This window comes from Leucoraja erinacea, chromosome 14 (genome assembly GCF_028641065.1).
Source record: "Leucoraja erinacea ecotype New England chromosome 14, Leri_hhj_1, whole genome shotgun sequence".
Classification (NCBI taxonomy): Eukaryota; Metazoa; Chordata; class Chondrichthyes; order Rajiformes; family Rajidae; genus Leucoraja; species Leucoraja erinaceus.
Window position 1 is genome coordinate 37,712,190 of NC_073390.1, and position 23,408 is coordinate 37,735,597.

A 23,408-nucleotide genomic window follows, 5' to 3' on the forward strand; every position below is an offset into this window, starting at 1 on the left:
GCTTAGAGTCTGGATAGACACCTGGAAGTATGATGTTGTGGCGATCAGTGAAACGTGGTTGCAGGAGGGCTGTGATTGGAAACTAAATATTCCAGGATTTCGTTGCTTCAGGTGTGATAGAATTGGAGGGGCAAGAGGTGGAGGTGTTGCATTGCTAGTCAGGGAAGATATTACAGCAGTGCTTTGGCAGGATAGATTGGAGGGCTCATCTAGGGAGGCTATTTGGGTGGAATTGAGAAGTGGGAAAGGTGTAGCAACACTTATAGGGGTGTATTATAGACCGCCAAACGGGGAACGAGAATTGGAAGAGCAAATATGTAAGGAGATAGCAGAGATTAGTAGTAAGCACAAGGTAGTGATTGTGGGAGATTTCAACTTTCCACACATAGACTGGGAAACACATTCTGTAAATGGGCTGGATGGGTTGGAGTTTGTAAAATGTGTGCAGGATAGTTTTTTGCAGCAATACATAGAGGTACCTACTAGAGGAGGGGCAGTGCTGGACCTCCTGTTAGGAAATGAGACTGGACAGGTGGCGGAGGTATGCGTTGGGGAGCACTTCGGGTCCAGTGATCACAATACCATTAGTTTCAATATAACTATGGAGAGGGTCAGAACTGGACCTAGGGTTGAGATTTTTGATTGGAGAAAGGCTAACTTTGATGCGATGCGAGATGATTTAAAAGGAGTGAACTGGGACATTTTGTTTTATGGGAAAGATGTAGAAGAGAAATGGAGGACATTTAAAGGGGAAATTTTAAGAGTACAGAATCTTTATGTTCCGGTTCGGTTGAAAGGAAACAGTAAAAATTGGAAAGAGCCCTGGTTTTCAAGGGAAATTGGACATCTTGTTCGGAAAAAGAGGGAGATCTACAATAATTATAGGCAGCATGAAGTAAATGAGGTGCTTGAGGAGTATAAGGAATGTAAAAAGAATCTTAAGGAAGAAATTAGAAAAGCTAAAAGAAGATATGAGGTTGCTTTGGCAAGTAAGGTGAAAGTCAATCCAAAGGGTTTCTACAGCTATATTAATAGCAAAAGGATAAGGAGGGATAAAATTGGTCCATTGGAGAGACAGAGTGGACAGCTATCTGCAGAGCCAAAAGAGATGGGGGAGATATTGAACAATTTTTTTTCTTCGGTATTCACCAAGGAGAAGGATATTGAATTATGTGAGGTAAGGGAAACTAGTAGAGTAGCTATGGATACTATGAGGTTCAAAGTAAAAGAAGTACTGACACTTTTGAAAAATATAAAAGTGGATAAGTCTCCAGGTCCTGACAGGATATTCCCTAGGACATTGAGGGAAGTTAGTGTAGAAATAGCCGGGGCTATGACAGAAATATTTCAAATGTCATTAGAAACGGGAATAGTCCCCGAGGATTGGCGTACTGCGCATGTTGTTCCATTGTTTAAAAAGGGTTCTAAGAGTAAACCTAGCAATTATAGACCTGTTAGTTTGACTTCAGTGGTGGGCAAATTAATAGAAAAGATACTTAGAGATAATATATATAAGCATCTAGATAAACAGGGTCTGATTAGGAACAGTCAACATGGATTTGTGCCTGGAAGGTCATGTTTGACTAATCTTCTTGAATTTTTTGAAGAGGTTACTAGGGAAATTGACGAGGGTAAAGCAGTGGATGTTGTCTATATGGACTTTAGTAAGGCCTTTGACAAGGTTCCTCATGGAAGGTTGGTTAAGAAGGTTCAACTGTTGGGTATAAATGCAGGAATAGCAAGATGGATTCAACAGTGGCTGAATGGGAGAAGCCAGAGGGTAATGGTGGATGGCTGTTTATCGGGTTGGAGGCAGGTGACTAGTGGGGTGCCTCAGGGATCTGTGTTGGGTCCTTTGTTGTTTGTCATGTACATCAATGATCTGGATGAAGGTGTGGTAAATTGGATTAGTAAGTATGCAGATGATACCAAGATAGGGGGTGTTGTGGATAATGAAGAGGATTTCCAAAGTCTACAGAGTGATTTAGGCCATTTGGAAAAATGGGCTGAAAGATGGCAGATGGAGTTTAATGCTGATAAATGTGAGGTGCTACACCTTGGCAGGACAAATCAAAATAGGACGTAAATGGTAAATGGTAGGGAATTGAAGAATATAGTTGAACAGAGGGATCTGGGTATAACCGTGCATAGTTCCTTGAAGGTGGAATCTCATATAGATAGGGTGGTAAAGAAAGCTTTTGGTATGCTAGCCTTTATAAATCAGAGCATTGAGTATATAGAAGCTGGGATGTAATGTTAAAATTGTACAAGGCATTGGTGAGACCAAATCTGGAGTATGGTGTACAATTTTGGTCGCCCAATTATAGGAAGGATGTCAACAAAATAGAGAGAGTACAGAGGAGATTTACTAGAATGTTGCCTGGGTTTCAACAACTAAGTTACAGAGATAGGTTGAATAAGTTAGGTCTTTATTCTCTGGAGCGCAGAAGGTTAAGGGGGGACCTGATAGAGGTCTTTAAAATGATGAGAGGGATAGACAGAGTTGATGTGGACAAGCTTTTCCCTTTGAGAATAGGGAAGATTCAAACAAGAGGACATGACTTCAGAATTAAGGGACAGAAGTTTAGGGGTAATATGAGGGGGAACTTCTTTACGCAGAGAGTGGTGGCGGTGTGGAATGAGCTCCCAGTGGAAGTGGTGGAGGCAGGTTCATTGGTATCATTTAAAAATAAATTGGATAGGCATATGGATGAGAAGGGAATGGAGGGTTATGGTACGAGTGCAGGCAGGTGGGACTAAGGGGAAAAACATTTGTTCGGCATGGACTTGTAGGGCCGAGATGGCCTGTTTCCGTGCTGTAATTGTTATATGGTTATATGGTTATGCCAGACTGCAGAATGAATATGCAAATGAGATGGACAAACTGGACATATTTGTTCCCATCAGTGGTATTGAAGAAAAAAAGTATTTTTTTCTCTTCAAGAAATTAACATTAGATGTCACAGGATTGTTGTAGAATCTATAGCTTTTGAAGTAAGCATTCAAAAACAATTCAATCAAACAATTTTAACTTTCTGCAATTTCAGTGAATATATCCCATGACATTGATAAAGCATTGATGGGATACATATTAGAACATACTTGTGCAATTAATCAATGTAGGATTATTAATGTGTGCATTTATCATTTAGTACCATCCACTTTTTTATTTATTTCATTTCCGACACAATTTTTCCTTATGTTGGATGATCCCTAAATCTAAATGCATCAGCTAGCAATGGGTGAACAACATGTTACCAACTCCTCCCTATCAACTGCTACTGTCCCTACATCTCTCAAAGCAGCTTCTGTCACCCCGATTCTAAAAAAAACAGGTTCTGATCCAAACAATCCAAATAACTACCGCCCCATCTCCAACCTCCCATTCATCACTAAACTTCTGGAAAGGACAGTAGCGACACAACTTCAAGTCCACCTTCAAAACAATAACCTCTATGAACCATTACAGTCCGGTTTTCACCACAATCACAGCACTGAAACAGCCTTGGTAAAAATTACAAATGATCTCCTTCTCGCAGCTGACACCGGCCACTTATCCATTCTGATCCTCCTCGACCTCACAGCAGCCTTTGACACCATCTCCTACCCAATTCTTCTGGAACGTCTATCTGCCACCGGCATCAACAACAAAGCACTACTTTTGTTCAGGTCCTATCTACACGACAGAAAACAGTTCATCCAGGGAAATAAAGTTACATCCACAACTGCCACAGTCACCCATGGTGTTCCTCAGGGATCGGTGCTGGGGCCACTGCTTTTTATCATCTATATTCAACCTCTTGGCAATATTCTCCGTCATTTTGGAATCAATTTTCACTGCTACGCCGATGATACACAACTTTACCTCTCCACAAAACCAAACACCTCCCTTCCCCCAACTGCCCTCACCACCTGTCTTCAAGCTATCAGCAACTGGATGTCACTCAACCTTCCAAAACTCAATGGAAATAAAACAGAAATCATGCTAATTGGCTCCAAGTCCACACTCTCCAAAACCCACCCCTTCACCATTTCAGTTGATGGCTCACCCATACCCACCTCCTCCTATGTCAAAAGTCTCGGCGTCATTCTGGACAGTACAATTTCCTTTGGCCCCCACATCAGCAATATCACAAGCTCTGCATACTTTCATCTCCGCAACATCTCCAGACTCCACCCCTCCCTCTCCAAAGACAATACAAAAGTCCTCATCCACACTCTGGTCACATCCCACATCGATTACTGCAACGCCCTCCTCACTTGCACCTCCAATAAACTTCTTCATCGCCTCCAATGCATTCAAAACTCTGCAGCCCGGATCATCACCCGCACCAGATCATCGGACCACATCACACCCATCCCCACTCAGCTCCACTGGCTCCCTGTGCACCACCGGATTAACTACAAGATTTTACTGCTGACATTCAAAGCCCTACACCACCTTGCTCCCCAATACCTCTCTGACCTGCTGCTACCATACACTCTTTCCCGGTCACTTCGTTCCTCCTCAGCTGCAATTTTAACTGTCCCCACATTTAGACTCAGCACCATGGGTGCCAGAGCCTTCAGCTGCTCTGCCCCACGTCTCTGGAACACTCTCCCACCACCCATCCGTCACCTGGACACTATCGATCAATTCAAATCATAACTCAAAACACACCTGTTTAGATTAGCATACCCGACATAACTTCCACCATGTTCACCCTGATTTTAATGACTTAAAATGTTTTGTGTATTTTTTGTTTTTTGTTTTTTAATCAACTTAATTTTAATATTGATTTGTGATTTTATATCCTGTAAGGTATCCTTGGGTGTCCAGAAAGGCGCCAGCAAATAAAATGCATTACTATTATTATTATTACCAACTCAGGTAGAAGCAAAGTATAAACATAGCTCTGGGCTACTTTTTTTTTGGTTATTTTTATTTTATCTGTATGCCCTTCCATTAATAGAAAACTTTTGCTTCGTGTTTTTTTATTAACTCACCTCACTCTCCAGGAAGAAAAGTACCAACATTTTAATAAGATTTCCGTTTGCACTGTGCCTTCCTCTACTCTTAGCATAGGCTTCCTCTGCTTGTGGATCATGTCTGCTGAACAACCTACAAATTTAAAGTTTTGAGATGTAGTTTGTCTGTTAAAGAAGCAATTGCATCTATGACATTTCCAACAGCAAAAACATTTCCTCAATTCATAGATTGAATTGCCAAAGCTTTTTCTGAATGTGCATTTGAAACAATGAGAGATTGAAAGAAAGCTGACAGAAATTACTTAAAGAACCCCAAAAACTTTTCATAGTATTTCATGTAGTAACAAGTAAACTTCATCAATGCAATATAATTAGTATAGAAAAAGTCAAGGTAAATGATGCATGGTAAAAAAATATGTGATTAATATACCCACTTTAGTTAATTGGTTAAGTTATTAAATCAATTAAAATAGAGATTGCACCAATACATTTTCACGTCTGGATGACAAGATGAGGTTGTCAAAAACATTACTGCAGCAGAAAATAATTACCATAGTGTGCCTAAAATAGCTTAAATCTGGTAATTCAGCATTTTTACTATTAGACATCATATTTCTTATTATGAACAAAATTATTTTCAATCATTTGTAATTCCAAGAGAATGTTCCAATTTCAGCTTAAATGTTTTCACTCAACGGCGCCATCCAGTGGACATCAGCAATGTTTATTTTGCTACCAGCTGCCATCTACTGGACTGTTTTCACATTGCAAACGCTTGAATTACCACAAAGTTTTTAAAAAGTGAATTTAGAGAACACCTTTCACAGGAACTGAAAATTAAAAAAACTGCAGATGCTGGAAACTTGAAACAAAGAACAACAAAATGCTGATAATACTTCACAAGTTACACAACATCTGTGGAAAGTAAAATTGAGTTAAAAGTTCAGTGACTTTGTTTCCCTTCAAAAAATCAATCTAATGATTCCACATTTTCGGTTTTTATTTCACAAGCACTGGATGCCCCAAAAAGTTTTACAGTCAATCGAGCATTTTTATTAGTCAAAATCCAAGACCTGTAACAATCTGTGTTGAATGAGAAAACGTTGTTCTCCAACATTGCAGCACTGGAAGAGCCCAAAGACAGTGATCAGAGTGAAAAAGAAAAGGAAACTGGGGGTCAGTGTGCTTAGATTCTCGAATGCAGAAGCCAGGTTGTGAGCATTGAATTATAAAACGTTAAGCGTTGTTTCAATTGGGAGGATCATCTGGTCCCTGAAGAATGGGGAGGGAAGTTATTAAAGGACGAATATAGTATCACCTTCAGTTGTATGGGAAGGTGCGGCGACAGAACGGATGTTGATGGAGAACAATGGGTGAACCAGGCAGTGGTGAAGGTATTAGCATCTTTAGTGTACTGAAAAGAGTGAAGGGGAAAGATGTGTCTGGCAGTTGCATAAAACTTAATGTGCAGGAATTAGATAATAATCAATTGAATGAGAGCCTGTGTAGCTGTAATGGATTTTAATCAATCTGATCTAATAACTGTCTTTCTACTGATGCTGCTTAATGAGCATTTCCCAGTGTTTTCTTATTTTATTTCAACCACTTTAATTTTTGTTTGTGTTTTTCCACAAATGGCTATGAGATACACTTTGTTTTCATGATTGTGGTTAATGGTTTAGCCAGAGCACAGCGACCCCTGAGTCAGATCCACAAAATGTGTCATGCAGTTTTTGATGGCCAGCAGAAGAGTGAAACGAGGTCATGTTCCAATATTACATCAGAAAGTCGGCATCTCCAGCAGTGTAGCACAAGTTGTTTTTCTGTTTCAGCTTACATTATGGACAGGATTTGAATCCCTGACCTCTGACTCATACAGTGAATCCATTGCACACACCATGGGTGCTAAAAAAGCTGAAATATAAGTAGTTAACTAATAATGCCACAAATTAAAAATTATTCATTTTTTACACGAATAAAAATTATGGAAGTCTTACTTTAGTAAAACAGGTTTTAGCAGTTGTTGAAATATATTTCTCTTTAGCCGTAATCAAATGAATCACCCTGCCAGTTATTTGATAGACTCCAACCTGATTCTTGATTCTACAATGTGAAATTGTGTGTGTGTGCTTTACCTTAACAAGAAATCTGAATGAGAGACTTATTTCTCGAGTCATCCAGCATAGATAGAGATCCTTCAACCCACCATATTAATCATTAGGTACCCATCCGTACTAATCCCATTTAGTCTCTACTTTAGTCTTAATTCAAGTGCTTGTCTCCATACGAAAATGTGGTGAAAACAGCTGTTTTCCCTGTCCCCTCATTTAATTACATGTTTCACTGATTAATACTCAGTTATTCGAATACAACATCACATCTTACTAACAATAAAGGTTAAAGAATGCACAAATGTGTTACTTTTTGTTCAGGAATTCCCCTGCAGCCACAGCGATGGGACGGTGTGCAGAATATACCAGGTGATACACATTTTCACAATCTTCATTAGACAATGCTTCCTCACTTCCCCTAAAACAATTGAAAAGCCAAGGAGACCAAATAAATATGTTACAAATTTGCAACATAATGTATTTTATAAAGCATTTCATGAGGATCAAAACCAAATAATTATCACAACTAATCTTACTAATACGGAAACAATCTCAACCTTTCGACAGCATTTCAGAAAATAATTTCTGTAGAGGTCCTTTTGGTGGAAGTCATATGCAAGTGCATCCGACCACTGGACCCATCCCAGAACTGAGTTATGGGCTTGTCCCACTTTGGCCATTTTTCAGCGGACCGCCGGCGACTGTCAAGTTGCCGGCAGTCGCCTGAAAAACCGGGAGCTGGAACGGCGACTGTCAGAGTGGAACACACACAAACACATCGCAAAGGCAGGGGCCAGGGAAAGTGGGGGAACGCTGTCTGAAATTCACACAGTACAAAGCCAAGGTGATACAGACACACACCACGATGAACAGGAAGGTTGGCGCTGTAATTAAGACGGCTAGTACAGTGTACGGTAAAAGTCCTTTAAAAGAGAGGAGAAAGGGGGGAAAGGGGGGAAGGGGGGAGAAGGAGACAACTTTTAAGAAGCCAGACAACTTTTAATAAGCCAGAGATACACAGATGTGAAGTTCGGCGGACATTTAACATTACCGGTCGGTTATCCTTGGTTCTGAAAACTCCTGCTTACGTTTTTTCCCCCCAATGAGCCAATGAAAATAACTGGTCAGCAAATGCGATTAACTAAAACTACCTACGACTACCTCGACTACCCATAATACATGGTGACCCCTTTACAACTGCACCTACGACTACAGGATTATTGATTTTCTCCATGGCGACCAATTTTTGGCTGCTGAAAATGTTTCAACATGTTGAAAAATTTGCGGCGACCATACTGAGGCTGCAACTAGTTCCCAGAATGCGGGAACTCCTCGCGACCATGAAGGAGACTCACCAGAGACCATCAGCGAACATGTGGTGACCATGTGGTGAGCGCAGAGTCTCCTACACCTGCCTAAAAAGTCGCCTAAGTGGAACAGGCCCATTAAGGTGCAGAACAAGTCAAACACAATCCATCCGAGGAGGCACAGATGCTGCAAATGCTGTAATCTTGAGCAAAAAACAAAGTGCTGGAGGAACTCAGCAGGTCAGGCAGCATCTGTGGAGGGAATGGACGTTTTGGGTCAGTCTCAGTGTCTGATTGAGTGTCTCGACCAGAAACGTAATCTGTTTATTCCCTCCACAGATGCTGCCTGACCCATTGAGTTACTCCAGCACCTTGTTTTTTGCTCAAAATCCAGCCCAGTCAGATTGTCATGAAGTTCACATATTTAAAAGATTCTATGGAGATCAACTTTTAGAAATGTTTGCACAGATATTTAGAAAGAAAACAACCCTTTAAGAACTACTTAGGAGGTCACAATTTAATGGATGAGATCAGAAAATGAAAGAATAAAAATACTTACTGCAGTATCAAAGTAACCAATCGGATAGCTTCCACAGCAACATCATATTCTTTGTCTAATGTCATAGACACAATACGATCCTATAGACAGAATTTCAGGCAAAAACTCAATAATCAAAATAAAAGGAATTTTTTCGTGACAATCCTATTTTGCAAATGTTCCACATGAACTTTGCTTGAACATGCATCTGAATAGAGTGGTGTAAGGTGGACATAATAAGTTACACTGCCTCTTTGCTGCACACTTCCCTAACTTTAGTCGCCAGGGATATTTTTAATTAAGCAGATCATTTGGTGTGGTATTGACGGTCATGGTATTATAATAATCAAAAGTTACATAACTATTGTCACTCGAAATTTCTGTCACCTTCCTCCATCAATTCATTTTTGAAAGATGTGCTATATCATGCACAAATTGCATTAGCAGTACGAGTCTGAACAAACACTGCATACATTCTGGTTTTACACCTAGAGAAACTGGCAGCTATTGAAAAACCATGATTTAATTTTTCCTTTTTAACCATTGTTCATTCAAAAGAGAGTTCGCTACAGCTCTTAGGGCTAGCGGAATCAAGAGATATGGGGAGAAGGCAGAAACAGGGTACTGATTGTGGATGATCACCCATGATCAGCCATGATCACATTGAGTGGTGGTGCTGGCTCGAAGGGCCGAATGGCCTACTCCTGCACCTTTTGTCTATGTATCGATGTAAAAAAATTGGCAGCTCTTATTTGTTTATCAAGCATCCAGTTCACTTAAATAAAGATTTTGTTACCTTGAACCTATTGGTGAAGAGTTCAAGTTTTGGAAAAAGCTCCTTATTGGTGTAGAGTGACTGCAAAGCTTTCAGACATTTCAGTCTCACCTCACCTTGCTAAATGCAAATGAGACAAAGCATACCAAATTAGCTTGTAGTCAAACGATATAAACTCAGGAAAATAAATAAAGAGATACACCATCTCAGATGTTTCCCCATCCTTCAAAAAAGGTTAACAAACGTATTAGAAAGAGTGTAGGTAGTGTAAAAGGATATCAACAGCTTAACAGCACTCGCGCCACAAATATCTGCTGCCATTTCTGTTTAATCAACGGACGGAATTACACATCTGTGATTAGGATTCCAAAGCATTATTATGCTTTTAAAGAAGCAAAATCAGAAGGCACCTGCTGAAGCTGAGAACTAGGGCTTTGTTATACACAAAAAGATGTGGAATAACTCAGGATTCATTGTCACTATTTCTATAAAGTCTGTTTTAACTACACAAAGATCTTTGCATTCATAACATTTAAATGCAACATTTACTTTAGAAAATATTCTCACCCGATCATGTAATGTCCATCCCACATATTTTAAATAACTGTCATTGAGGAAGGCATCACTGTAGCTCTTCATCCATACACCAATTTCCTCAATACAGATGGCTCGTATCTCTGAAATTGCATCACTAGGAAAGAGTGCAATTTAAATTTAAACTCTCACATCATGTTGTAATTACTAAAAAAATATCCTATGGTCCTACAAGATTCTTTTAACCCATTTTCAAATTAAACCATGCAATATACAAAGGCTGACTCTAAAAAATGGCAATATCTATTAAATAACTATTTTGAAAACTGCACTCGAAAATTAAACACATTTATTTCATGTTACATTGTATGAAGTAGCAATTAGCTGCAGATAAATCCTGACAAATATATTCACAAGTAAAATAACTGATATAATACAAAAAAATAGGCAGTCTCTCTGAATAACATGGATTTGGGATGCTTCAGGTCAAGATCCTTCTTGTGAGGAGAGGAATGGGGAAGAAGAAAGCTGAGAGAGGAGGGGCAGAACAAATCCTGGCAAATGTTAGGTGGATAATAAATGCGGGGGATTTTGTTTGGCAGATGGTTGGACAAATGTAGGAGAAAAAAAGACAGAAAGTGTGAGATGAGGAGATAAGGATAGAAGAGATGTAAATTGTGAAGCCAGAAGAAGGAATGTTGGTGAGTGGGGACGGGAGGAAGGGAAGGTGAGAAATGGGGCAACTCACCTACCATAGGTCAAGCAGCATCTCAATCCTTTTAATTTTTCTCTCCCATAATTTTATTCTGTATCTTAAAAATGGATTTAACCTTTTTTTAGTTCTGATGAAAGATCACTGATCTGAAATATTTCTTCACCCAGTGTTGCAGACTGACAGCTTTTCTCAGATTTCCAACATCTGCAAAATTGTACTCTGGCATTTTATAATTCATGACCTCGACTTCGGCAATGCTCACATTGAAGCCCTGTTCTGCTCGCAGAGAGGACTTCAATCTCTTTTACCTTATTCACCTTCAAATCTTTATTTCTTTTATTTTTCAGAAATCAAATAAAACAATTTCTTAAATGACCACATTAGTATTCATTTGGAGGGCAGTAGATCAGAATAAATTAATATAGAAATTGTGATCATAGTGATGCCAATAGTTTACAATGAAAAGACCTAGAGAGGATGAGTTCCCAGAGGGAGGAGCTTACGTGCATCAAGAATTCTTAAGAAGGTCCCTCTAAGATGGAAAGATTCCATCAAAAAAAAAAAATATGGGTCAAAGATTACAGAAGAAAATGTCAATGCCCAAAATGTATTGAGGTGGAGATATATTCAAATGAAGGTGATCTTTCAACTGATGACTATGATTCAAGATCAAAATAGCTTGTGAAAAGATCCAAGAGATAAAAAATATGTGAGATAAAGCCAAAGGAATGGAATGGGAAAGAAATATTGAGATGAATGTTTTGTATCTAACATTTCTTGAAGTTTGCAATCATTGACAGCTGAAATGTGGATTTGTTTATTGTCAATTGAGGTCAAGGATTAAATGATAAAGGCTTATTTCCTTTGTGACCATCTCCATGTAAACTGATTCTCTGTAGATCTCTAGATTTAAAGAGATGCTTTTCCACATTTTATATTTTGTATTCATCCACATGTACTGATAGCTCTAAGATATTTAATGTCCATCAAATCGCTGTTCATGCCTCGTTCCAAGTTACCATTGTCCACAGTTCCTTTTCATCTCATGTAAAACTTGAATTAAAAGTGTATCCTCAGCTTTCAGCTCTCAATGATTGCAAGCTTCAACAAGTATTGGATACAAACACTAGGCTGAAGGTTTTCTCTCCATCCCCTTCTTCTGACCTCTCTTCCATGTTCTCAGCTTTATTCCTTATGCCCCCATCTCAAGGAATTAGACTTAACCTAACACGGAGATCACACTCGTTTTTGAGCCTGGATTTTTTGTCAGGATCTTTACCCCATAGTGGGGCCTTTCTTGTTTTCTCAGAACTGTGGATCCATCTGGAGGTCTCCCTTCCAGGTTTTTACATGTTATCTATTGGTATCACATTGACCACAGCAATTGTTCTACTCTACTCACTTATTCTAATGTACTGAGCTCTGAACTTGCACTTGCATGCCAAATACTGACATTAACACATTGTTGTTTGATGATCCGTGCTTTATCTTGTAAGGGTGAAAACTTAACACATTGGCACATTTCTTTGTCTTATTCTGTATTTTAACATAACATAATAAAGACCAATGTTTTCCGTACTGTCTATGCTTTCATCTCTGAAAATCTCTCAAAACGCTTCAATTTCTTAATATCATGCACACCTGCTTCTTCCTTCACCGCGAGATCCATTAGCAGGACTACCCATGTCAACCCACCATCTCACCCTTTTCTTGCCCTATAGAACTTCCAACATCCCCCCCCCCCCCTCTTTTTAAGTCTGCACCTCCGATTTGAGCATTTAAGCACTTTTAGATCTTCCCACATCATCCAAGTACAGTACTTACAGCAAATATCCATCTTATATTCTTGTCCCATCTTATATTCTTGTTCCATTACTCATTTGCCATGTGCCATTATGCTTTGTTCATTAAGGATCTCCTGCATTTTACTCTAACACAAACATTCCTACTATTTTCTTCCCTCCCATTTTCAACGATTTAAAATTTCTGTAATGGTTTCATTTCTGATTAAATTCATCAGTCCAAAATGTGAACTCTTTTTCTTCACAGATGCATTCTGGCTTTCTTGGCATTTCCAGAATTTTTTGCTTTACCGGCAATATAATAAATCCAATTGTTTTAAGTTATTAATTAATGCAGTTTGCAGATGTCACTTACCGATATCTGTGCACAAAGATACCCTTAAACACAGAGTTCATCATGTTTTCTATTTCATCTTGATTTTCCTGAAGCTATAAAAGGAAACACAAAAGATTTGGTAACAATGTACTTCATAATACCTATTTGAACAGAAATAGAAAATGCAGTTGCATTATGTAACATAATTCAACAAATTAAAACTGCAGAAATAGTCAAATGGTAAAGAGACACTTGAAGTAGAAAAACATCTTAAAATACCAAGAAAAGTAGCAAAATTACTTTTCAGCAAATGTGGGAATGCTGCCAAGCATAACTTTCACATTAAGCTCATGGGGAAAACCTCCTGAAGTCTGTACAACAACTTATATAGTCATAAAATCCAGAAGCAGGCCATTCGGCTCACCATATCCAAACCGGCCACCTGTATCACCATCTGTATTAATTACATCTTAAAGCATTTGGCCTGTAGACTTAAATGTCCAGATGATTCAAGTTCTTGAATGCTGTTTATCGACTCTGCTTTCACATCTCTATCCAGCAGTGCATTCCAGGTACTCGCCACCCTCTGGGTGGAAAACGGTCACCATCCGATGCCCTGAAATCTTGTGTCCCTTAATCCAAATCCATGTTCTCTGGTTGTAATCATTTCTGAAAATGGGAAAATATTCCTGCAGTCTAGTTTATCTAAAACACCATAGCGTTTTATACTTCAATCATATCATCTTCTCCAGGAAAACAGATCGAGCCTCTCCAATGTCTCCTCTTAACTACCGACACAACATTCTGGTGAATCTTGTCTGGACCCGCTACAACACTAACATATCTTTCAGATAGTGTTGTGGCCTGTCCAGAACTACAGGCAGCGCACCAGCTGAGGTCTGATCAATGTTTTATAATGTTGGAGCACCATGCTTTTCTTTTTAAACTTAATGGTTCTGAAGGAGGATCCTGGTTCCAAAATACCGATTCTGATTTGCTCCTCCCTGATCCTGCTGAGTGTTTCCAGCATTTCCTGTTGTTGTTTTAGAGTTCTAGCATTTGCTATTATTTGTTCCAATAAAGTATGTTAAGAGATATTTTTACTTTATTCTGAAACATCTACAAAAGCAAGACAGTCAAAAATCTGTATGGATTTGATGTATTTGTGTAACTAATTGTTGCAATCATGTGAAATCTTAAAATATCTGTAATGAATTACCAGAATGCAGCAACATTATCAAAAAGTAAATTCCTTCATTGCAATGGAAGAGCAAAAATACTGTATATCTTGACATGTGAACCTCATTTTATTTCCTTGTGTACAAGGTGAGGAGTATTAGTTCTGAGAGTTAAACAACTTATTTTTCAGCTATCTAATGCCAGGCAGGATCAGGCAATCCCATCTGAAATGCAGCAGCGCTAGAAAGGAATGAACATTACAACTAATCTGCTGCAACATCTCTGCCATAGAAAGAAATCCCTGATGGCATGAACCTTTAAAGTATAACTTGACTAATTACCAGATTTCTGTAACTTCTTAACACACCATATCCAATAAATAAGATGTAAAGTAATTAGTCACGGCGCTTCACCAGTGGGATTTATACATGTAAAAAACAAAAGTGTACTACCCTTCAGCAATCTTAGTATAAACTCATGCCATCAAACAACTGTTGTATATTGGCAGTTTATGAAATCTTCTATCACATATCAAAGCCTTCTTTCTTCTTTCAATTCAATAAGAATAAATTCCTGATGCTGCAGGGAAAAGTTTAACAACCTTTTGTGAACTTTCCTTCTATCGGTGCTCCACTCAGTCTCCAAATCTTTGGACTGCTCTGTAAATCATTTCATTATCTCCCCTCATCCTCAGTCTTTTTATTTAGCCATACCAAATCATCTTGAATCCCAGTTCCTCAACAACTCCTTTCAATTGTCTTTTTTCTTGTGCCCCAATGTCACTTGTGTTTTGAGATGATTGATAATGCTCCAAAAGGGAATAAAGTAAACTAGAGTTGCCCCAGACGAGTTGCTATGGCACATTTGGAAATTTTGTTTAAATTTAATATTTTAACATGCACATCAAAAAAGTCCACCCCTGAAATGATGTATGGTTTAATTCTGATTAATGCTCCAAATAGCAATAAGATAAGCTAGAGTTGCCTCTGACTAGGTGCTTGGCATATTTTGGTTTTGCATTCTTACGTTGATTGTTCACTTTTGCTTGCTTTTATCACTCCAATGTTTGCGATCTTTCCACCACTTCACTTTGTTATTCTAGTTTTCTGTTAAACAATTTGAAAAATAATCAGCCAACTGGCTTTCCATCAAGAGACTGGACCATTGCAGATTATCACCCTCTTTCATTGGACTTTTTGTAGACATACTTATTCATCTTCAGCTCTGAAAAAATCTCTGAATTAGAAACTTGTCTTATTTTAATAAAGATGTTTAGTGCAATTTTCAATTTTAATTTTTTTTTAATTAATTTCCAACATTTAGAATTCAGATAGACACAAAAAGCTGGAGCAACTCAGCGGGACAGGCAGTATCTCTGGAGATAAGGAATGTGTGACGTTTTGTGACCCTTCTTCGGCAGCTTACAACCCAGTTTACAATGGCCTGTTTCCTTTATCATCGCTAATTTTTTGCATATCTTTCATTCATTGTTCTTTGTCTCTCCACATCACCATCTATATCTCTCGTTTCCCTTTTCCTTAACCAGTCTGAACGAAGAAGGGTCTCGACCCGAAAAGTCACCCATTCTCTCCAGAAATGCTGCCTGTCCCACTGAATTGCTCCAGCTTTTTGTGTCTATCTTCAGTTTAAACCAGCATCTACAGTTCCTTCTTACACATTTAGAATTCAGATGTATTTTAACATGAAGTCTTCAATCATGGCACCTACTTGTAATACAGCAAAGGAGATGTGTTGATAATAAAATGCAACCAAAACACAGCCATCAACTTAAAGGCCAAATGCTATGGTCTATTGATCATAATTATTTAAATTTATTATTTTTTCTTGCATCAACTAAGAGCTTGCATATCTAAAATGTCTACTGCTGAACGTTTGTATGTTTTACTTCTGAATCAAATGGCTAACAAGACCAGTACTACTACAAAAAAGTATAATTTCTTCTCCCATTTGTGTATTTGCATAGTTTAAGAATTATGACTACTTATACCCCCAAATACAACAGTAAACCAAAGTAAAAAAAAAATGTGGCCAGTCCAGCAAAAAAACTGCGGATGCTGGAAATCTGGGGGGAAAAAAGGGAAATGCATGAAAAACTCATGCTGAGTTTTTCTTGCTTTTTCTGTATTTATTTTTAATTTCCAACATCTGCAATTTCTTTGATTTTTACTTGGTAAGATAATAGAGCATACTAACAGAGCATACTGGAAACCTTACCTCTTTTCTCTTCTGTAAAAGCAATTCTAATCTATCATTAGCTCGTTTGCCTATCATTTTATTCCTCTCAGCTTCGTACTGTCTTTGTGTGTTATCCTGGTGTATACTTAAGTTTAAGGCCACATTCACCAATGCGGTCATCAGCTTCATAGCTGCAATGAGAGAAGTAAAATCACTAACTGCAAATGATTACATTGTAATGTGTTAATGGCAAAGTACAAACATATTTATATCCTCACAATTTGTGAAAATAGACATTTCATGTTAGCTCACGTTATTAAAATAATTTAAACATCACCTAAATCATATCGAAAATGCCCATGTTGAATTTGAGCTGAATACGCAGTATGTCAATGCAACCAGGTGATTTCAAGTTTTTTTTTAATTACTTCTTTGGAAGTTCTTTGGAATACAGCAGCATGTAAACAAACAATTCCTGATCCAAACAAAAACATCTACACAAATCTATTTGACAAACTCTTGCTTTTCCATAAGTGAATGTCAAAGTGTATGGAACAAAATGAACTGTTAACTTACTTTTAGCTTAGCGCATAAAAAATAAATACATGAAGCAAACAGGATACTTTGACAAGCAGAATTGGTGCTAAGCTAACTGGATGGAAGCTGATAGGGTCAGGGCGGCACAGTGATATAGCAGTAGAGCTGCTGCCTTACAATGCCAGAGACCTGGGTTTGATTCTGACTATGGGTGGTGTCTGTACGGAGTATGTACATTCTCCCTGTAACTGCATGGGTTTTCTCCAGGTGCTCCGGTTTCCACCCACACTCCAAAGACGTACAGGTTTGTAGGTTAATTTGCTTCAGTAAAACTAAATTTTCCCGAGTGTGTGGGATAATGTTAGTGTATGGGGTGGTCGCTGATCACATGGACTCATTGGGCCGAAGAGCTGGTGCTGTATCTCTAAAGTCTAAAATTAGCACTAGCTGGAATACCAGGACAGATACATATTGGTAAAAATACAAAGCAACTGCAAAGTACAAATGCATAATGATTCTATTTAAAACCTCAATTTCCTGTGTTGCTGTACAAATTTAATTGACTGCAAAAGAATCTTCAGCAAATATTACAGCGAGAGAGGGACTAACTTGCTGAACCATGGGAAGTTTTCATCTATAGACTCAGATGAGCTGAGTCTGCATGTGATTGCTTGAGAAAGAATCTGATTGCCAGCTGACAAAACCAACCATCATCTCAAGTGTTTAATCTGAATTCAAATATAAGCCCCAAGACAAGCCACTTTATATAATTCAATTCACTATTTGGCTTCTGATTACCAAAATTTGAGCAGTTAAAAGAATCTATGCAAATCTAAAAATGGTACACTCCACCCAAAACATCTGCTCCAAAAGAAAACATATTTGTAAAATTAAAGTAAGTCATTTCTCAGCATCAGTAAATAGGACACACACATTACTAACGATGACTCAAACGTAATTATTTTCCAAACTGACTGTCACTTTGTAAAAACAATTGCTGTGCTCCTTTAATTGGCTTCCAATATTTCAGATGTCACTCCTGCCCTTCTACAATTTTCACTTTCAGACATCTTAAGATATAAAGTTTCCTAAGGACGTCTTTTTATTTTAATATTACAGCAACGTAACAAATCTACAATGTAGAATTATTTCATTTCCTTTGCATTTCCATCAATATCTATACATATTGGGTTCTCATTCCCTAATATTTTCAATTTAATAGTCTAATTCTTGCTTTTAAATCCATTCATGTCTCGTGACTCACTGGCTTTGCATCTTACTCCACTGAACACAACTCTCAAATGACCGGTTCCTCCCAAGCATTCTCAAAATAAATTACTTTGCCTGGGCATTTGATTATTTCTTCAATCTCCTATTTTCCCTCAATGCCCAATTTTTGCTGATCAGATTCCATGCCATACATACTATAAATATATGGTGTTGTTCAATTCAGGATTTGCATTAAAATCTAAACCATCTGCAACATCAGTAAGACCAGAATTTCGCACACGTGTCCAAATATTACAATATACTCATGTTGCCAATTAAGTGTCATTTACATTCAGTAATTAACTTATTTATCACAATATATACTTCTGATTTAATAATGAAACTTACATAAATAATTGTTTAGACCATTATTTTCTATTTGTTAATTTTTTATTTAATTGTTTTAATTATTAATTTACACAACTTACCAGCCAACGTACTGGTGTGCCTAAAGGCTCGGACTTGGGAATCTGAAAGCCCAGTTAGCAGAGAAATCACTGTATCCATCATGTATTCATCATAAATAATACTGTATTGACACTGCCGGATCAGTACTCCAATAAACTCACAGAAATTTGAGCGAAATTTCTTCCACTGTGGACCAGGCATTGTTAATGGATAATCGCCACTGTCCTGAAAATAAATATACTCTCATTTGTAATCTTATTCAAAGCCATCAAATGATCTGTAGCACTTGGGTTTCAATCTATAATCAATATTCATTTTTTTTCCTGGTCCCATTACAGGCAAAATTCCAAGAAAACATTTATAGAGCACAAGAAAACATTGCTCAAAGCTTAGAAAAAATGAGTCAAGTAAATAAAATTATGACAGGTTCAAAATTATTTTAGTATCATTGTAAATGAATAGTAGATTTAAATGTGACATTAAAAATGCTTAGAAGATGCTTGTTATTTTACACCAGGATCCTAACTAGGATTAAAAACTGCATTCATTTAAATGGTTTTAAATCTAGACGAATGGAAGTTGTTTAGTTTTACATTATTTATTGTCATTTTGAGTGTATAATTAAATTCAATTATTTAAAAAAAAATAACCACTATTAAAAATAACTATTTAAATCTATTTGAATAGTTTTTGGTTAGTGACTGTCAGAGAAATGTTGAAGGCAGTTCCAAAGCCCTATCAAAGGGACCCTGTGCAGTCCAGGGGCAAGGTGAGTCAGGATCCCAAATGTCAGCTTGCTCCAAGTTTGAGCCTGTGCCACAGTGGGATGCTTTTCAGGAATGAGGGGATAACTCAGCTGGTCGTATACATCTGAATAAGATTACTATGGGTGGGTGGACTTTGCAAATGACTTGACTTTGCAATTCCAGAACAACTGGCCATGTATTGCTCTGTCCCTCAGAGGCAGCAGTTTTAAGGTTGTGGGGAAAAAATTGGACTCACATATACCTTCAACATTGTTGTAGATTAAAGTATTTTTAGAACTTGCATTTGACTTTTTTCTGATACTTCAAAATAGAAGTTACCATTTTAAATGGATTTCTACAATCTACATAGAAATCACGATACCTAATATTCAGCTTTTATGCCAAGGAATATTAAAAAGACGTACAAAAGGTTTAATCTTGGCACCAGCCAAATTTGTACAAACTGTACATTGTTCAATGTAATAAAGAGACTCACTTCATCAAACTCTTCAGTCATTTTCCTGATTATTTCTGTATTCTGCATATTTCGAAACATTTCAATTCTGACAGTGCCTGGAAAGGAAATAAGTACAAAAATTGATATTTTGGTGAAATGGCTGCAAACATGGCAGATGAAGTTTAATATAAAGTGAGGTAATGTATTTTGGGAGCACTAACAAGGCTAGGGCATAATGGTAAGGTCTCAAGGAGAACTGAAAAACAGGGATGTCCGGGTTCAAGTTCATAGATGCTTTAAGGAGGCAGTGCAGGTTGGGAAGGCATTTCAGAAAATGGCCTTCAGTTTCAGTGGGGGGTGTTAGAGGTTTCAAGGGGATACAAGCACACCTTCTTACCCCAGAGAGTGAGGTAAGTACCCATAATAGAATGGGTGAAGCTGGGTTGTTGACTATATTTAATAACTGCACAGGTGAGCACTTGAATTTCTTAACTATGGCACTGTATGGCGAAAGTACTGGGTGAGGAGGTTAATAGTGCAGGGTGCCAAATGGTTGGTGTGGACAATTGGGCCAGGTGACCTGTTTCCCTGCTGTGTGATTCCATGATTTCCTAGTGAATCCTCAAATAAGTCATTAATTAGATATTTATATGAACTATATTTCCCTTAAAAAGTAGACAGCTTTTGTTGGAAAGTATCAGTGCAAAAATGTATCTTGGTTCAATTAAACCCAAAAAAACTCCCTGCTGCAGAGGTTTAATCGTACAGATATAGGATAACACTTTCATAAATACTTCATCTTTTAGATTTACCTTTACATCCTGAGCACTGGATGAAAAAGTTGATCAAGTCCAAAAGTGCGATATCCCTGTCTTGCTTGTATGATTCTATCCAGTCATCAACCACAGACTATGGAAAATATGTTATCATTAAATTACAAAAGTTGAATAGTTTATAACCCACTGCATGACTGCTCACTGGAAAATACTTCACAGACTATATTTGTATCCTTGCATCATTGAGTAAAATGCTATATCTGGCACATATCTGATCTGTTCTATTACTGAGAAATATTCCTCCTATGTACAATGGTGCTTTTACAAATAATTAATTAATTATAGCAATAAGAATGCACCTAGGCAAACTCCAGTATCTAAATCAGACAAGAATATAAAAGATTTTTATGTTTAAGAGGGAACTGCAGATGCTGGAAAATCGAAGGTAGACAAAAATGATGGAGAAACTCAGCGGGTGAAGCAGCATCTATGGAGTGAAGGAAATAGGCAATGTTTCGGGCCAAAACCCTTCTTCAGTCTGATGTGAGGGTGGGAAGAAGAAAGGAAGAGGAGGAGCCAGAGGGCTAGAGGGAGAGCCGAGAAGGGGAGGAGACAGTAAGGACTACCTGAAATTAGAGAAATCAATGTTCATACCGCTGGGGTACAAACTGCCCAAGCGAAATATGAGGTGCTGCTCCTCCAATTTCCAGTGGTCCTCACTCTGACCATGGAGGAGGCCTAGAACAGAAAGGTCGGATTCTGAATGGGAGGGGGAGTTGAAGTGCGGAGCCACCGGGAGATCAGGTTGGTTATTGCGAACCGAGCGAAGGTGTTCAGCGAAGCGATCACCAAGCCTACGCTTGGTCTCACTGATGTAGATCAGTTGACATCTAGAGCAGCGGATGCAATAGACGAGGTTGGAGGAGGTGCAGGTGAACCTCCGTCGCGTCTGGAAATACTGGTTGGGTCCTTGAATGGAGTCAAGGGGGGAGATAAAGCGACAAGTGTAGCATTTCTAAAATATATATAAAAGATATATTTTAACTTTATATACACAAACAAATGCAATATTGAGTTAGGAACTGGAAGATTCAATAGAATCGCATGGCTCATTACAATCGCATGGCTCATGATGTTCAGAAATGAAGACTTCTAGTGCAAAATATAAAATTGCAACATGTTGTTTTATTTTTAGATCCTTACAAGTGGAGATAAAATTCTGTTTTCAGAGGGAAATGTTAATTTATTTATTTATGCTTCTTCTGATAATTTATCTCAACTAAAACTCAAAAGCCATTGTCTAATGATTTGAAAATTTTGATGTTTTAAATTTGGTGCCACAACAAACAGCATCTTATTTCTGACATTCTGCAACGCTGTCTAAAATGTAACACCATTTAACAGAAAAGATGCTTCTTCCATCAGCAAGGATAGAGATCCAACTTTACTAATAGAAATTCAGCACATTCAGGATTTTAAATTGGACAATCCACATAATGAGGGAAATGAGCCAAAGTACTAAATTACACTACTTTGTTTCTTTTGCATCCTTGCCTTGAACCTGAATGCCTAACTCATTGTCTGGCTACACAATAGTGGGTATAGAGATAGGAGGGCAGGGGACTGAGCACATATATGTGGGGTGCTCCTGACATGATGACTATTGAAGAGGAATTTTTGTTGCCAACTCAATCTAATTATAAATGTTGAGGATACAATGGTAAAGGGATTTGCAGAGACTCAGTTCCAAGTTTATTGCAAAGTATTACATGAACTTCCACCTACACTGATAAGACCAAAGCAACACAGGAGTACCCAGAGAGATTTGCCAAGCTCTGTTTTGAGTTCAGCAGTATCTCTGAAAAGCATGCATGACCACTAATCTCACAGGGGTAGAAAGTTGGTCAGATGGCTTGGAATGGTTTAATTTTTCCATGAAAAATGGTACATAATAATAACATGATATTCAAATTTTAATTTACCTGCATCGCACTCTTTCCCATTTTTACCACCTCAAACAGTGTGACCGGTTCAACTTCTCCATTTTGCTGATGGTGACCATTAGCTCTTCCCTGATTTGCTCGACCACTTGCAGCAAGGCGACCTTTTTCTCCTGGAGCGCGCCTTGCCTTCTTAGCAGTCTTGGAAATAGAAGAATTTTTTTTGTACATTTTTAAAGGGGGCACATTCACAACATAAGACATTTTACCAAGCACCATTACTAAATACAATCAAAATTCGTTGGTAGCAAGGTGATGCAATAATTGCCTCAAATTGTCACATCAATGCAAGCTGTCTTCATAATAATGATAATTCTACTTAATTAATCCAGCTACAAAATTGAAAACATAAGTGTTAAAAATATTAAGCCAGTTAGACAAACCAAATTTTACAAATTTGCCCGCTATTAAGCCTCAATGACTGGTGTTCCTTTGCACTTCATAACATTTTGGAATCCACCAATCACAATATGAACTGACATTAACACCTGCTAACTAAATTCAAAATAACTTCCATTTCGGGGTCCAAGACTAGAAACCTTAACCATTCCTCTTTCCACAGATGCTGCATGATCTGCTCAGTATTTCTAACAACTTTTGTATATTTTATTTTTTATTTCCAGCATTAACATTTTTTTCATTTCCTAAATTATAACAGGTCTTTTAGATTATTAAAAATTATAAATATAAACAAAATCTTGAAATAGTTAGTAGGTCATCTGGCATCAGTTGGCAGAGAAATAAAATTAGCATTTCAGGTCAATTAATCTATCA

General features: G+C 37.9%; 1 protein-coding gene across 1 annotated transcript in view; it reads right to left on the reverse strand.

Moving 5' to 3' along the window:
- stag1a (stromal antigen 1a) overlaps positions 1 to 23,408 on the reverse strand; it is a 210,520-nt gene that overhangs the window by 22,257 nt on the left and 164,855 nt on the right. Inside the window, exons 4-14 of the mRNA XM_055646184.1 lie at positions 22,617 to 22,775; positions 20,671 to 20,767; positions 19,898 to 19,974; positions 18,676 to 18,880; positions 16,481 to 16,632; positions 13,106 to 13,179; positions 10,267 to 10,390; positions 9,721 to 9,819; positions 8,946 to 9,025; positions 7,390 to 7,497; positions 4,987 to 5,101 (exon numbers count right to left, since the gene is read on the reverse strand). Of these exons, the coding sequence (XP_055502159.1) occupies positions 4,987 to 5,101; positions 7,390 to 7,497; positions 8,946 to 9,025; positions 9,721 to 9,819; positions 10,267 to 10,390; positions 13,106 to 13,179; positions 16,481 to 16,632; positions 18,676 to 18,880; positions 19,898 to 19,974; positions 20,671 to 20,767; positions 22,617 to 22,775 (1,290 nt within the window). The remainder of the gene's footprint in view (positions 1 to 4,986; positions 5,102 to 7,389; positions 7,498 to 8,945; positions 9,026 to 9,720; positions 9,820 to 10,266; positions 10,391 to 13,105; positions 13,180 to 16,480; positions 16,633 to 18,675; positions 18,881 to 19,897; positions 19,975 to 20,670; positions 20,768 to 22,616; positions 22,776 to 23,408) is intronic.